Consider the following 13572-nt stretch of genomic DNA (forward strand, 5'->3'; position numbering starts at 1 on the left):
TCCTTACGATCCCACCCATCATGTTGTATTATAATAGGCTGCTTCCCATCTGTCTTTCCCGCTAGACTGCAAGCTCCTTGAGTACATTCTATGTGCCTGGCCCTTGGTGATTAATTGCTGAAGGAATGAAAGAACAGAAGACTACAATTACATAGCCATTTCTACTTGCGGAACTGCTCTTGAGCTTTGTTTTCTCTTCATCTTCAGGACTAACTTTAAATATCACTCTCCACCCATATGTTTAAGTCTACAGGTTTCTAGGCCCTTGATGAGTGAAGAGCAGTTCATTACGAAATGACCTTCAAGAACAAGGCTCAGCATTCTCTGAAATCTCATGAAGCAGTGTAACCAGCTCTCAAGTATTTTCCTGTGAACTAGCCACAGGGTATTTGATCTTATCCTTTGCTTAGCCAGTGCCCTTCCTGCTTTGTCACTTCCTGCTTAGGAAAGGTGAAATCATTTTAACACAAAGCTGAATACAACAGTCTCCAAAGCAATGTATATTAAACTATAACACATTATTTCTCTTTCACGATATGGATAGGGCAGCTAGAATTGACTGTATTTGTGTATAGGACAGAAGATACGAATTCACTTTTACTCATATATTGTCTCATTGTTAGTCTGTTGGGAATCAAGTAAATTTTCCACTTTATATTTATTTATTTATTTGTATTTTTAGTAGAGACAGGGTTTCACCATCTTGGCCAGGCGGTCTTGAACTCCTGACCTCATGAACCACCCGCCTCAGCCTCCCAAACTGCTGGGATCACAGGTGTGAGCCACCGTGCCTGGCCATGTTTCCAGTTTTAAATGGAAATCACTTAACATCTTTGAGAAATCCAGAAGGGGAAGCTGTTGTTCATCCTGAACCCCTCTTCCTCTAAAGATGCCCTCACCTCTTTGCAACCATTCTTACATGGGTATATTCCCAACTGGCGAGTCAGCCCCAGTGTGCTTGACTTGCCTTAATCCCCACTCTGTCCATATCTCTCCAGGTTCTATAAACCACTGGAAAGGTGATGCCACTATTGATCGTCACCCATTGACACTCCTAATTTGGGGCTGCTGCTTATTGTCTCCAATTTTGTACCTCAGTTTCCCTTACCAAGGATAATTCATGTTTTCATAATCCCCACTGCCTTGGACAGAAGTGCTCAACTGGCCTGGCATAAGTTCTACAGAGTTCAGGCCCTCTCTGTCATGATTAAGAGTCTGTTGAAGAGATCTTCTGCCTTGAGTGGCTCTGCAGGCCTAGAGTTGGGAAAGGGGCTAGAGTTGAGGGTTCTCTGAAGTAGGGATCTGTGCACCCAAAGGGAAGGTTGGCAGGGAGAATTTTAGTGGGTTTCTCAGTCAGAGCATGAGGTGACCATTTCTGGAGAGATTCAGAGACCCTGGATGAGGTACTATGACTCTAGGGACTTGGTAAGTTTCTGTAAACTCGGTTACTTCCATGTGGTGGTGGTTGTGTTGCCTCTTGACAATTTCCCTGTAGTGATCAAGAAAAGACAGAGAGAGAGACCCCAAGAGACCCTCTATAACATGAAGGACCTGTGAGCTTATGGGGGTGAGGTGGCAAAGAGAAGAAATGCTGGGCAAACTTCAAGACTAACAAATCACTGGGTGATAAGCTGGTGGCTATACAGAATGACAGATGTAGGAGGCAGGCTGAGTCTGGAGATGGGAGCTTGTCTGTACTGAAAAGGGTCCCAACATACAGGTTCCCTGCCAGATAGCAAAACTTTTCTAACAGCAAAGAAAAACAAAGGACTAAAGCTGTCTTGAGGCAAGGAAGAAGGAAGAATAAGGTATATGTTCTACCAAGTGAGAAAAGACACAAGGGGAAAATTCTGAGAGGCAGCAGGGGAAAATTCTGAGAGGCAGCAGGTGTGATCCAGATGTTTTTCAGCAAGCAAATGAAAGAATTTGAAAAGTAAGCTATAAACTCCTCTGAGTGCATAGAAACAGCCTGCCTTACTCTGGCTGAGGATGAAAAGATCTGCAAATTGCATAGATGCCTAGAAAATCACAGAAACTGCTGGCTGCTAATCCAATATGCATTTTCCTTCCTACTTCCTAACAGCAACATGATTCTGTTCAGGAATTTACTCTTCTTCATGGAGTCATTTTGCTTTATGGGAAGCTGACCCTCTCACCAACCCCAGGGAATAGTTTAATCCCGTAATGACAATCCCTTTCCCAAAGTGATTCTTTTAGAAAGGGACTTCCTTCCAGATTTGTCAATGAGATAATAGAGAAGACTGGTGAAAGGCTTCTGGGTTTATTCCTAAGAAAGGAACATGGCAAGAAACAGTCCCTTTCTTCCTCTAGGTATTGTCCTGTCTGGAGGGGATCCCAGGAACTACCAGCCATTTGCCACAATCCTGATGATGAAGTTAACATACAATGTGGCCAGAGGCAAGGAAGTTGTAGACTCGCTGAGCTAGAGCCCTGCTGTGCCATACCAGGAGCAGCTCTACCTCTGGACTTAATTAAGTCCCATTGAGTTGGGGCTTTCTTTTGTCTGTAGCCCAAAGAATCCCAATTGGCAGAGAAGGCTCCAGCCTTCTCTGGGCTCTCTAAGATTGGGTACACTTGGCCTCACTCAGGGCATCTTCCTGGTTCAAGAATTTTGCAAACAGGTTCTGAAATCTTTGTGGGTTTCAGACTCCCATTCATTTCCCTTAAAACTTAATTTGCTTTCCACTGCATTTTGGGGATAAAAACGGGAGGAAGGAAAGTAAAATGGGGAAAATTTCCTGAGAGATTCCTGAAGCCAAGAGGAAAATCGACAAACTTACTTTTCCAAAAGTGTAGGCAGTGCTGAAGTGACAGGTAGGCTGCCTTTCCCATTGGGTGATTCCGACTGAATGAAAAACAGAAGACAGAGAATTGAGGATGCGCTATGGAAGGAAGAAGCCAGAGCTGCTGGATTTCTGATGATGCTGGGAGCGGGGCTGCTGCTTCTCCTCTTTCCTCCATGCCCCCACTTTCCAATCTTCATCTGAGCCCAGGACTTGGCCCTTTCCCTCAGGCCTTCCCTGTCCTCCTTTCCTCAGCGTTCCTTTCCTCTAGGGCACATGCAGCTTCCTCCTTTTCCTTCACCTCTGCTAAGTTTCCTTAAGTGAAGAGGAAAGTTTACATCTTGAGGCTCCATTCTGGAGAGGAGCCATCAGTTTTTCTCTGTCCTGTTTAGCAACTGTGACTGAACACCAGTGGGCCTCCTACAAATGCAGGTCTCAGGCTCCTTACAATAGATTCACACAAGCCCATCACTGTCCCTAGAGACACAGCTCCAGGTACAATTCTCAGGAGATGCAAATCACTACTGAAAGCTCAAACCATCAGAAATTTCTTTACAATACGTTCCCCAGGATTTCCAGGTTGTGTTGTTGCAATGGATTTGGTTTAAGTAATGGTTCTCAATGTTGGCTGCACATTAGAATCATCTGGGGGAGGTTTTAAAAAAGTATCGATCCACTCCAGAATCTTGGTGTGGGGCCTGGGGGAATAATGGTTTAAAAGTACCCTGTGTGGTTTTTAATCTATGGCCCTGATTGCCAACCCCTAGTCTAAAGGAATATATATTTGGAAAATAAATTTATGCTTTTAGGCAAAGTATGGGAAATAGATCTGTTAAAATACACTAACCAGTCCTCTCCAACATTCTTAAACATTTTTTTCAGGTTGTTTTATTTTAGTGGGTAATTTGGGAATTTAGGTTGATTTCATAGACGACTGAAATGCTTGAGGCAGGAAGCAGTGAATACCACTCATTGGTATTACATAGAGCTTGAATTTCCAATTGCTTACACAATCAGATTGTTTCCTTATAGGGTAGTGCTAGTCATAGGCAGGGGATAGAGAAACCACTGAAGAAAGAATTAGAGAGAATTAGCCAGATGCACAAAGGCCTGGGATACAGAAAATATTTTGTTATATCCAAACGTCTTTGTCTAAAAGAAATGGAAATGTATTTTTCCTGATTATTACTAATACATTCTTATTATAGAAATATAAAAAGGCATCAGGAAGAAAATAAAAATGAACTATTTTACCATTGCCTAGAGATAACCATTATTAGCTGTTTCACATATCTTCTACCAGAAATTTCTATGTCTACACACAGAAACACACTCTTTTAAAAAGTACAAAACAGAATTATACTGTTTATACACTAGGTTTTGTATATTCTATTTTACTTGCTTTTGATTCATAATAAATTATGGATAATTCTACAGAAACCCCTTATAGGAATATCCATTTGCTTAACCAATCTCTTATTAGTGAACATGGAGTTGTTTCCCACTTTTCATTATTTATGAACAATGCTACAATGAACTGAGGCAGGAGAACAATGGGTTGAAGAACTCAGGCTGTGGAATCAGAGAACCTAGGGTTCAAAGCTGTTCTACCACCTATCACACATTACAAACTTCAGCTACTTAAGCCCACTGCAGAGTAGAAAAAAATTGTAACCACCTTGGCAGATTGTGGTGTAAGCACAAAAAGAGTTATCATTTGCAAAGAACGCTGAGCTGCCAACACCATGCTAAGGGCAGTGGGACTTCCCAGAGTAGTAGAATACATGCAGCCTGGTGTATATTGAGTTTTTGAGCCTATCACTCAGATTCTATTCTGGAAATTTCCTCTCCTTGTTGACCCTGCCCCCATTTGGTCACCCTCCCTGCCCTAGGACTGAGTACGAAGGAAAGGTTATTCTACTATTCTGTGCTGGGAGGCAGACATCGTCATACTTACCAAGGCTGGTAAGGAGGGAATGGATGATGAGCTGGGAGTTTGGCCAGGCAAATTCAGGGCATTAAACTTAGGAACCACAGCAACGCTGACCCTCCGGCGAGGCATATTCTGCAGGAAGAGAAGTGACCAGGCTCACTGTCTTGGAGGTAGCAATAGCCATAGTTCAGAAGGGCTAGGAAAAAGCCTACTCATTTCTAATGCTGTAATGGCATTCACTGGATATTTTGGTTTTGCAGTAGCAATGATAGAATTGGTGTGGAGAGAGTGGCCAAAGTTGACCCAAATTTTCTGTTGTTGGTGAGTGAACGCTCAATCTGTTCTATTTTAGCTTATGAGATCTTGGAGATACAGAATGGAAATGACCCCACAGTCTCTGGGTAACACCCTGGAGACTGTATTCAAGCTGCCTGTAGCAATATGAAGGCTTATGATCATTTCATGTTCATTTAAGGGATGTATACATAGTTAAGGAAACCATGAGCAAGAAAGGTAAGATGTCAGAGGCTAAACTTGAGAGTGTGGAAAGCCGAATAGAAACTCTGTTCAGAGATTCTCTGGCATCCATGGATCCCAGAATGAATGATTGTTTGGGTGACCCTGGAAACTTCTGTCATACTCCTTCCAGGAGCCCTGGTATTCCTTGAACATGCATACCTTTCCCAGCGTGAGGGACATGGACCGTGCCGTGCGAGGGACCCCATCTTCTGCAGCAGGAGGGAGCAGAGAAGAGAACATAGGTAAGTTTCAGGCTAGGCACCAGCAGGAAACAGAAACTAGGCTATCGTATCCATGGGCCAGAACTGGCCCTCAAGGGATAGCCCAAGGGTCTGGGTGTTGGGGACACTGAGTTTGGCACTTCATCCTTTGAGATGGGGCTGCAGAGTGGGGGCTTTTTTTGGACAAAACCTTTATCCTAACTCCCCTTCTCACTATAGGAAGCCCCAGTCTTGGACCTCTGATCTTTATCTGACCCCACTAAACACGCTCTGCATAACACCCTAGATAGTGTATGAAAACTACTCAGCAACACGAAGACTTATTGGGTTATTTCATGCTCGTTCAAGGATGTACAGTCAGAGAAACTATGAGCAAGGAAGGTGTGGTGCCAATAAATAATGAAAACTTGCTAACAGAAGTAGTTTCAATATGTTACCTACCAAATGACTCAGAACAAAGGAAGCTACCACCCCAGGATTTTCTTCTCCTTACTACATACATTAAGTGATATAACTCACGTAATATGTTTAGCTTCATACCTGGATAATCCTACCACCAGGAAACACCTGAGTATGTGCAGAGAAAGGTATTTGCTAGTTCAATTCAATTTGATTCAGTTTAACCAATATCATTTAGCCTGCATATCTCTCTCTTTCATATCCATATATTTTTGGTGAGTCTCTTGAAAAGCACATAGCTGTATGTGTTTTTTCAAAAAAAAAATTTTTTTCTTTTGAGACAGTCTCACTCTGTCACGTAGGCTGGAGTGCAGTGGCACGATCTTGGCTCACTGCAACCTCCGGCTCCTGGGTTCATGTGATTCTCGTGCCTCAGCCTCCCAAGTAGCTGGGATTACAGATGTGTGCCACCACACCTGGTTAATTTTTTTATTTTTAGTAGAAACAGGGTTTCGCCATGTTGGCCAGGCTGGTCTCCAACTCCTGAGCTTAAAGTATCTACCCGCCTCGGCCGCCCAAGGTGCTAGAATTACAGGCATGAGCCACCACACCTGGCCTGTTTTTTTCATAATCTAATCTGAGATTCTCTATTAACCAATAGATTTATACTAGTTATAGTTCTTGTGATTAATATATTTGTATTTATTTCTACCATGTAATTTTATATTTTCTATTTATTTTGTTTTATTCATTGACTTTTTCTACCCCTCCTCCCACCTGACACTTTTGTTTGGAAATTATACATTCTATTTTTAACCTTTAGCATGTCCTCTTAACTTTTGAACATACTGACTTTAAATTTAAAATTAAACAAGCTCTCTATTCTTTTCTTGAATAAATCTTAAAATAATAACCCTCCCTCTTAATTATATTGCTTTCCAGGATTTTTTCACCTTGTGTTTGTATTCTTAAATTATTCATTATGTTTGTTGATTTCTACAGAAAGTGCTTATTTAGATTTACCCACATGTTTACAAATGTCTTTGTTGACTATTCTTTCTTGTATCCTACTTGTTTCTTTTGAGCTCAATTTTTTTTAACTTTTATTTTAGGTTCAGGGTACATGTGCAGGTGCATTACATAAACTTGTCATGAAGATTTGTTGTACAGATTATTTCGTCACCCAGGTATTAAGCCTAGTAGACAGCATTGATTTTTTCTGCTCCTCTCCCTCCTCCTACTTTCCACCCTCAAGTAGGCCCTGGTACCTGTTGTTCCCTTGTTTGTGGCCATATGTACTCAATGTCTAGCTCCCACTTCTTAGTGAGAACATGCAGTATTTGGTTTTCTGTTCCTGTGTTAGTTTGCTAAGGATAAGGACCTCCAGCCCCAGGCATGTTCCCGCAAAAGAGGTGATCTCATTCTTTTTTATGGCTGCATAGTATTCCATGGTGTATATGTACCACATTTTTCTTTATCCAATCTGTCATTGATGGGCATTTAGGTTGATTCCATGTCTTTGCTATTGTGAAAAGTGCTGCAATGAACATTTGTGAGCATGTGTTTGAGTTCAATTTCAATCTTCCTTAGGTACATCCTCTAGTTGTTCTTTCAGCGAGGGTCTATGAGAGGTAAACTTTCTCAATTGTCTCCAAATAGTCTTTACCAAGCCCTCAATCTTGCATGCTATCTTAGCCATCTGTGTTATCTCTAGATTGACAGTTATTTTCTCTTAGTTCTTTTAAGAAATTATTCCATTGGCTTCTTCTATTATTGCCATTGAGAATTGTCATTCCTTTGTAAGTCATCTTCTCTTTGATGACTTTTAAGATCTTCCCTTTGTCTTTACTGTTCTGCAGTTTCTCTTTGGTGTGTTTTTATTTTTCCTGCTTGGAATTCACGTATTTTCTGAATCCAATGATTGATGACTTTCCTTAGTTCTAGAAAATCCTTAGCCATTCTTTCTTGGCATATTTTCTCTCCTTGGTTTTCCCCTTAAGGATGGTCTAATAAATGTATTTGGGACTTTCTCATTCTACATTCTATATCCCATATCTCAATGCTTCTTTCATAATTTTAATCAATTTATTTCTCTGAACTATACATTGGGTAACTTCCTCAAACCTATCTTCAAGTTAACTAATTTTTTTTCAACTGTGCTCAATTTGATTTAAATGTTATAATCAATCAGGATAAGCCAGGTTATACTAGTTTAATAGCATAGTAATAATAAGCAACTCCAAAGTATTAGTGGCTGATAACAAGGAAGATGTGATTTGCTTATGCTACATGCTCATTTACTTCCAAGTCTGCAGCAAGCTTGGTTCTGTGTTTCCTCACTCTGGACTCAGCCTAATACTGGCCTTCTACTATTCTGGAGCAATGATGGTTATCATGTTAGGAGGAAGAAACAGGGCAAACTGCATACTAGTTCTTAGAGGCCTAGGTTCAGATGTGACATGTCCTTCTACTCATATTTCATTCACCAAAGCAAATCCCATGGCCTTGCCTTGTGACTTCAAGGGGATGGGTAAATGTGCCCAGAAGAAGGAGATCTGGAATAATGAAGAATAGCCTCAAATATAGTAACTACCACATCTAAACTCTTGAGTTTTTGATTTCTGTGATTTTATTCCTCATTTTGAGGAGTTCTATTTTATTCTTCTTTGATAACTGTATTCTTTTACTCTGGTTTTGATCCATTCTTTTATGTCTCCAATAATTTTTGTTTAAGTTAAAGACGGTCTCACTCTGTCATCCAGAATGAAGTGCAGTGGCATGATCACAGCTCACTGAAGCCGTGACTTCCTGGGCTCAAGCGATCCTCCCACCTTAGCCTCCTGATAAGCTAGAACTACAGGTGCCCACCACCACACCTGACTAATTGTTTTTTATTTTTATTTTTTGTGGAGATAGGGTCTCACTTTGTTGCCCAGGCTGGTCTCAACCTCCTGGCCTTAAGCGATCCTTTCACCTTGGACTCCCAAAGTGTTAGGATTACAGACGTGAGCCACTGTACCCAGCTACCTGTAACAATTTTAAGCTTATCTTAAAAAAAATTATCAGATCATTTTATTTTCCGAGGTTCTTAGGATATAATCCTATTGTTTTGTGTAACTGATGATTTTTGTTCATGATGAATTGTTTTCTTGGGTATTTTATAATTTTAAGTTGTGAAGTCATCTTCAGTGAGGCTTTATTAGAGGAATCCTGTGTGTCCAGATGCAGGGTCTGTCTGTCCAGAGTACTTTTCTGCTTATTTCTAACATATCTTAGAGGCACCATCTTGCTGTTCTTTTCAAATCCTCTGCATATTGCATCATCACTGCTGTCACTTTGTGAGCACGTACTTTCCCTATGAGGAAGGAGAAAGTGTTTTTTCCTACTACAGTCCAGGGTGAAACAAATTTCCTTGTTTCTCTGCTGGTTGGTGATTATTATTTTTCCTTATCCAAATTCCATCTGAGGATATAGTCCTTGGACGGCCTTAACTTTCTGTGGGAATCTGTGTCAACTCTCTACCATAGGTGTTCCAGGCCTTGTCTCAGACCACAGGCAAGTGCAAAAGCTCAGCTCCCAGATAACCAAGGCTGACACTTGTCCCTAAGGAAGCTGCAGGGTCAGCTTGGTTTCAGTTCTCTTTTCTTTTCTTGTATCTGGGTATTTCAATTTATTTTCTTGTGGATTCAGCTATTTAGACAAAGGTTTGCTTTATTTTGTCCAGCAGCAATTTCTAAGTGCTTGTGGTTAAAAGATTTTCAAGTTTTCCAGTCAGCCAAAATAGCAGAACCAGAAAATATTCTTTACATGTGAAGAGTTCATATAAATTAGTAAACTACCAAGCTTACAAGTGGCAAAGGTCATAAATACAGAATTTTTAAAAGTAGAAATACAAATGTTCCATAAACATTTGGAAAGGCCGAGAAATACAATTAAAACAATAAGGTAAGACAGAATTGTGGCCTATCAAAGTCATGGATATTTACAAAAAGAAAGAACAAGAATTGTGTCAATGGCACGGTGAATTGAGTATTGTAACCCATTCAGTGAAAACATAAATGGGCTATTTGAAAATAATTTGCTTTAAGAGCCTTAAAAAATTTACTTCCCCTGAGCTAGTATTCATACTTCTAGAAATCTACACTAAGGAAATAATCTAAAATGCAGATAATTGGTAAATTTCATATTCAGAAAGAAACATGTTATTTTTAAAAAATGTATATCACCTTCCTTGAAATCAGGGATATTTCATTTACTGCAGTCTTCAAAACCCCAGGCATAGACAAAGATTGCAGAGGTTGTATAAAGGCTTAAGACACAAACACTATTAGGGAACAGTCATAGAGTATCTTATGGAGACACCTGCTGAGTGGTTACGGCCACTCTGCCTAGCCCAAGCTGAGGTATAGCTTGGAAGAACAACTGGAGTGGAAACAAATATCAGAAAAACATGTACAGCTATCGTTGACCTTTCCTACGGTAAGCGTTTTCTCATCCTCCTAGAGTGAATGTGGGACTCTGGGGTGTATTCTCCTTGGAAGTCTGCTTTCTTCTGTCATAGCACTGGCTACACTGCCTTGACTTCCCAAAGGTTGGGAGCTCCTTTGGGTCTGTGACTGTGTGCCCTTTACCTCTATATTCCAGTATTATATAGGGCAAACCAAAGGTACTCAATAAATGTCTGTAGAATGAATGAATGAGACTCATGGGTAACTGCTCATCCTATAAATCTTAGGTAAGGTGGTTTTCAGGAGGCCTTGTGCAGCAATAAGTGCAGGAGTCCATGCATTAGGATTCCTTTGGCGGCAACTTCCTCAGCTTCCAACACTGACGGAAAATGGTTAGAGGCCTAGGTGCATGTGGGTCAGGAGCCTTGCTGACAGATCCAAAGCTGACAGTCTGGAGCATGTGTGCATGCTCCCTTTGGACTCTGGGACATGTCACTGATATTCTCCAGGAAACTTGTGAAACCTCCTGTTTATAAAGGTTTCTCCATCTGTTATACTTTCTGTACTTTCCCTTCTGCAGCTCTTGGTAACACGGATGTTTGCATTCCACAGGGATTCCTGTTGCTAAAAGGTCTGTTTTCTCCTGCTAGCCACCCTCATCAGCCAGAGTTCAAACCCTGACAGTGCCCATGGAGAGATCTGGTCCAAGGCACCAACCTCTTCCTGCTGGACTGAGAAAGAGCCTCCTACTGTGTCTCTCTTTACCTCAGCTTTTGCACACCTCCAATATATTGTCCACTGAAGTCAGAATAATCTAAAAATAAAGCCTGATTACCTCATGTGGTATAAACTTACCAATGACTCCCCGTTGCCTAGAGGCTCAAATTGCTAGCATGGCCTGGCGTGTGGCCCTGGTCAACCAAGTCTCACTTTCAACCTGTCACTACCACACCCTGACACTGCCACTACGACAAACTGTTTGTTTCATCTTGTTTTCACCCCCAACCTCCACACCTTTGTCCATGCTGGTTTCTCCACTTGGGATGTATCTTCCTCTATTGACTGGAGAACTCCTATTTTTACTTTAAAACACCAACAAGATACCATCCCTCTTTGAAGGCTTCTTTGTCTCCCTTCAAGCAGAATCAGGTGGGCCCTCCCCCGTGCTCCTATAGCAATTCGTATAGAACTTCTAAACAAGAGTATTTCTTTGAAACTTCTGTCTTACCCATGAGTCTGCTGTTTTTCTCCATAACATCTCCTTCAGCCAGACTCTCACTCCACCCTAACTGCCCAGGTTTCACCCCTCACCTGGACTGTTGCAAGAACATCTTCATGGGGTTTTCTATCCCTGCTTTGTCCCAGTAATGTAATTGCCACACCACAGTTAAAGGGAATCTGCTTAAACTACATATATGATCAAGTCATTTTCTTGATTAAAATCATTGGCTGGATCCCTAATGCTTTCCAGAATAAAGCCCAAATTCCTTAGCATGTGCTGCCTAAAAGGGGATCCCAAAGCACACGGACTGACAGGGCTAGGGTCACTCTCAGACCCTGTAAGTCCAAGAGCTCTTGTAGCCCATGGGCTTTGTATCCATGGTCAGCCACTGTGATTTATTGCTTTGGGAGTTAGGAAGTCACTTTGGAAAGGCTCATGTTTCCTGGTTCCAGACTGCCCTGCCAGGCCCACTGAAGCAGCTGCTGGGAGGCCCCTGTGGGCAGCACTAGACAGGCGTGCTGCTCAACTGGAAATAAGTCCTGGGGCTGTTCTGACAGCTCTAATCCTAGCCAAGAGCTCTTGGAAGTCCACCTTGTAGGGCCAAGATGGGGCAGGAGCCTAGGTCCTTACCAGAGGGGCCACAGCTGCGGCTTGAATTCTGATTTGCAAGCTTTTTAAACTCCATGAGCTCCGCATGGTCCTTCTCATACGTCCTCTTTAGATTCTCCACATACTGCATCATCACTTCCGTTGCTTTCGACATGCGCTTTTCCTGCAGGGAAGGAGCGCATGAGTGCATGAGGCCATTGGAGGAAAGGCTCCGTTGGCACTTATTTGCTCTGACCTAGGGTCTGGGCTAGGAGAATCAAAAGGATACAGGGACAAGACTCTGCCCTCTGAAGAGTTTGCTGTCTGCCAGGTGAGCTGAGAGGTGGACTTAGCACCTGTGCTTAGGGAGAATGAGAAAAGCACAGCCACCACACTGCAGGAGATGACAGGCAGAGGAGAGTTGTTTCTGCTTGCAGAGAACGGGTCAGGGGAGGCTTCATGGAGAGGGAATGCAGTGGATGTAGGATGTGAGCAGCATCTGGGCCCATAGACAAGGGCAGGAGGGACACAGCATTCAGGCCAGGGAACTCCAAGAGGAGTCTAGAGGCAGGGAAGCACAGGGCTTATATGTAGATGAGGTTTTATCCTCTGAATAAGAGTCCTCTGGAGAGTGAAGAAAGGCACGACGACAAATTATGCTGGGACAATCGACATAATAAACCAGGGCTGTCCAGAAAGCCCAGACACTACAGGTCCTCCTACCTATGTAGGAATCAGCAAGCAGTTGGGTCTATTTGTAAGTCTGGGTTGTGAAGGACCTCGAATGCTAGACAAAGGAATTTGAACTTATTCTGAAGGAAAAGGGAAGCCATTGAATATCTCCCTTAAAGTAAGAGAGTAATATAATCAGGTCATAGGTAGAGATGGGACTCAAGGGAGTGAGACTGGTGGCAGTGAGGGCAGCAGGTAAAAACAGGATGAAGCCTGACCTGGCCCAGTGGAGCCAGAGAGGAAGGCAAAGACTGAGACATAGCAGCCAAGACGAGGGAGCCATTTGGAGAAGGGAGCAGATGGCGTGAGTGACAGGTGGGCTGAGGCACATGTTTGGGAAGCCTGCACACAATGAGAACAATTTCTCTCTGCTCATACCCCAGTTAGATCCCTCAGAGGATCTAGCTCAGGCCCTGCCTGGCCACAGAGGGACACACCCAGTGGCTTCGCAGGAACAGGTCCCACAGCCATGCGTGGCTGAGACCAGCTACTTCCCTAGAGTCCTCCTGTGTTGCTGCTCCCAGCTGGAGTGACTTCCTGGGCACCACTGCTGAGTCAGATGTCCTTGTCCTGAAGGACACAGGGTGGGATGGCCCAGCGACAGGTCTTTCTTTTATTTAATAGGAACTGCTCAGGGCTGCACCACCCCAGGAACCTCCTCTCATGTAACCAGAGCAGCAGGACATAGATTCATGTCATAGCAACA

General features: G+C 42.6%; 1 protein-coding gene across 28 annotated transcripts in view; it reads right to left on the reverse strand.

Moving 5' to 3' along the window:
* Positions 1-13572, reverse strand: part of IRAG1 (inositol 1,4,5-triphosphate receptor associated 1) — a 158456-nt gene that overhangs the window by 15730 nt on the left and 129154 nt on the right. For 25 of the 28 annotated variants that reach the window (XM_055094110.2, XM_055094109.2, XM_055094113.2 and 22 more), the window contains 4 exons: positions 12177-12318; positions 5416-5465; positions 4762-4869; positions 2802-2866 (listed from right to left, as the gene is read on the reverse strand). In XM_055094110.2, coding sequence (XP_054950085.1) covers positions 2802-2866; positions 4762-4869; positions 5416-5465; positions 12177-12318 — 365 coding nt within the window. The remainder of the gene's footprint in view (positions 1-2801; positions 2867-4761; positions 4870-5415; positions 5466-12176; positions 12319-13572) is intronic. The other 3 variants (XM_055094107.2, XM_055094105.2, XM_055094102.2) reach the window with 1 other exon arrangement.

The sequence above is a fragment of the Pan paniscus genome, chromosome 9 (genome assembly GCF_029289425.2).
Source record: "Pan paniscus chromosome 9, NHGRI_mPanPan1-v2.0_pri, whole genome shotgun sequence".
NCBI classification, from domain to species: Eukaryota; Metazoa; Chordata; class Mammalia; order Primates; family Hominidae; genus Pan; species Pan paniscus.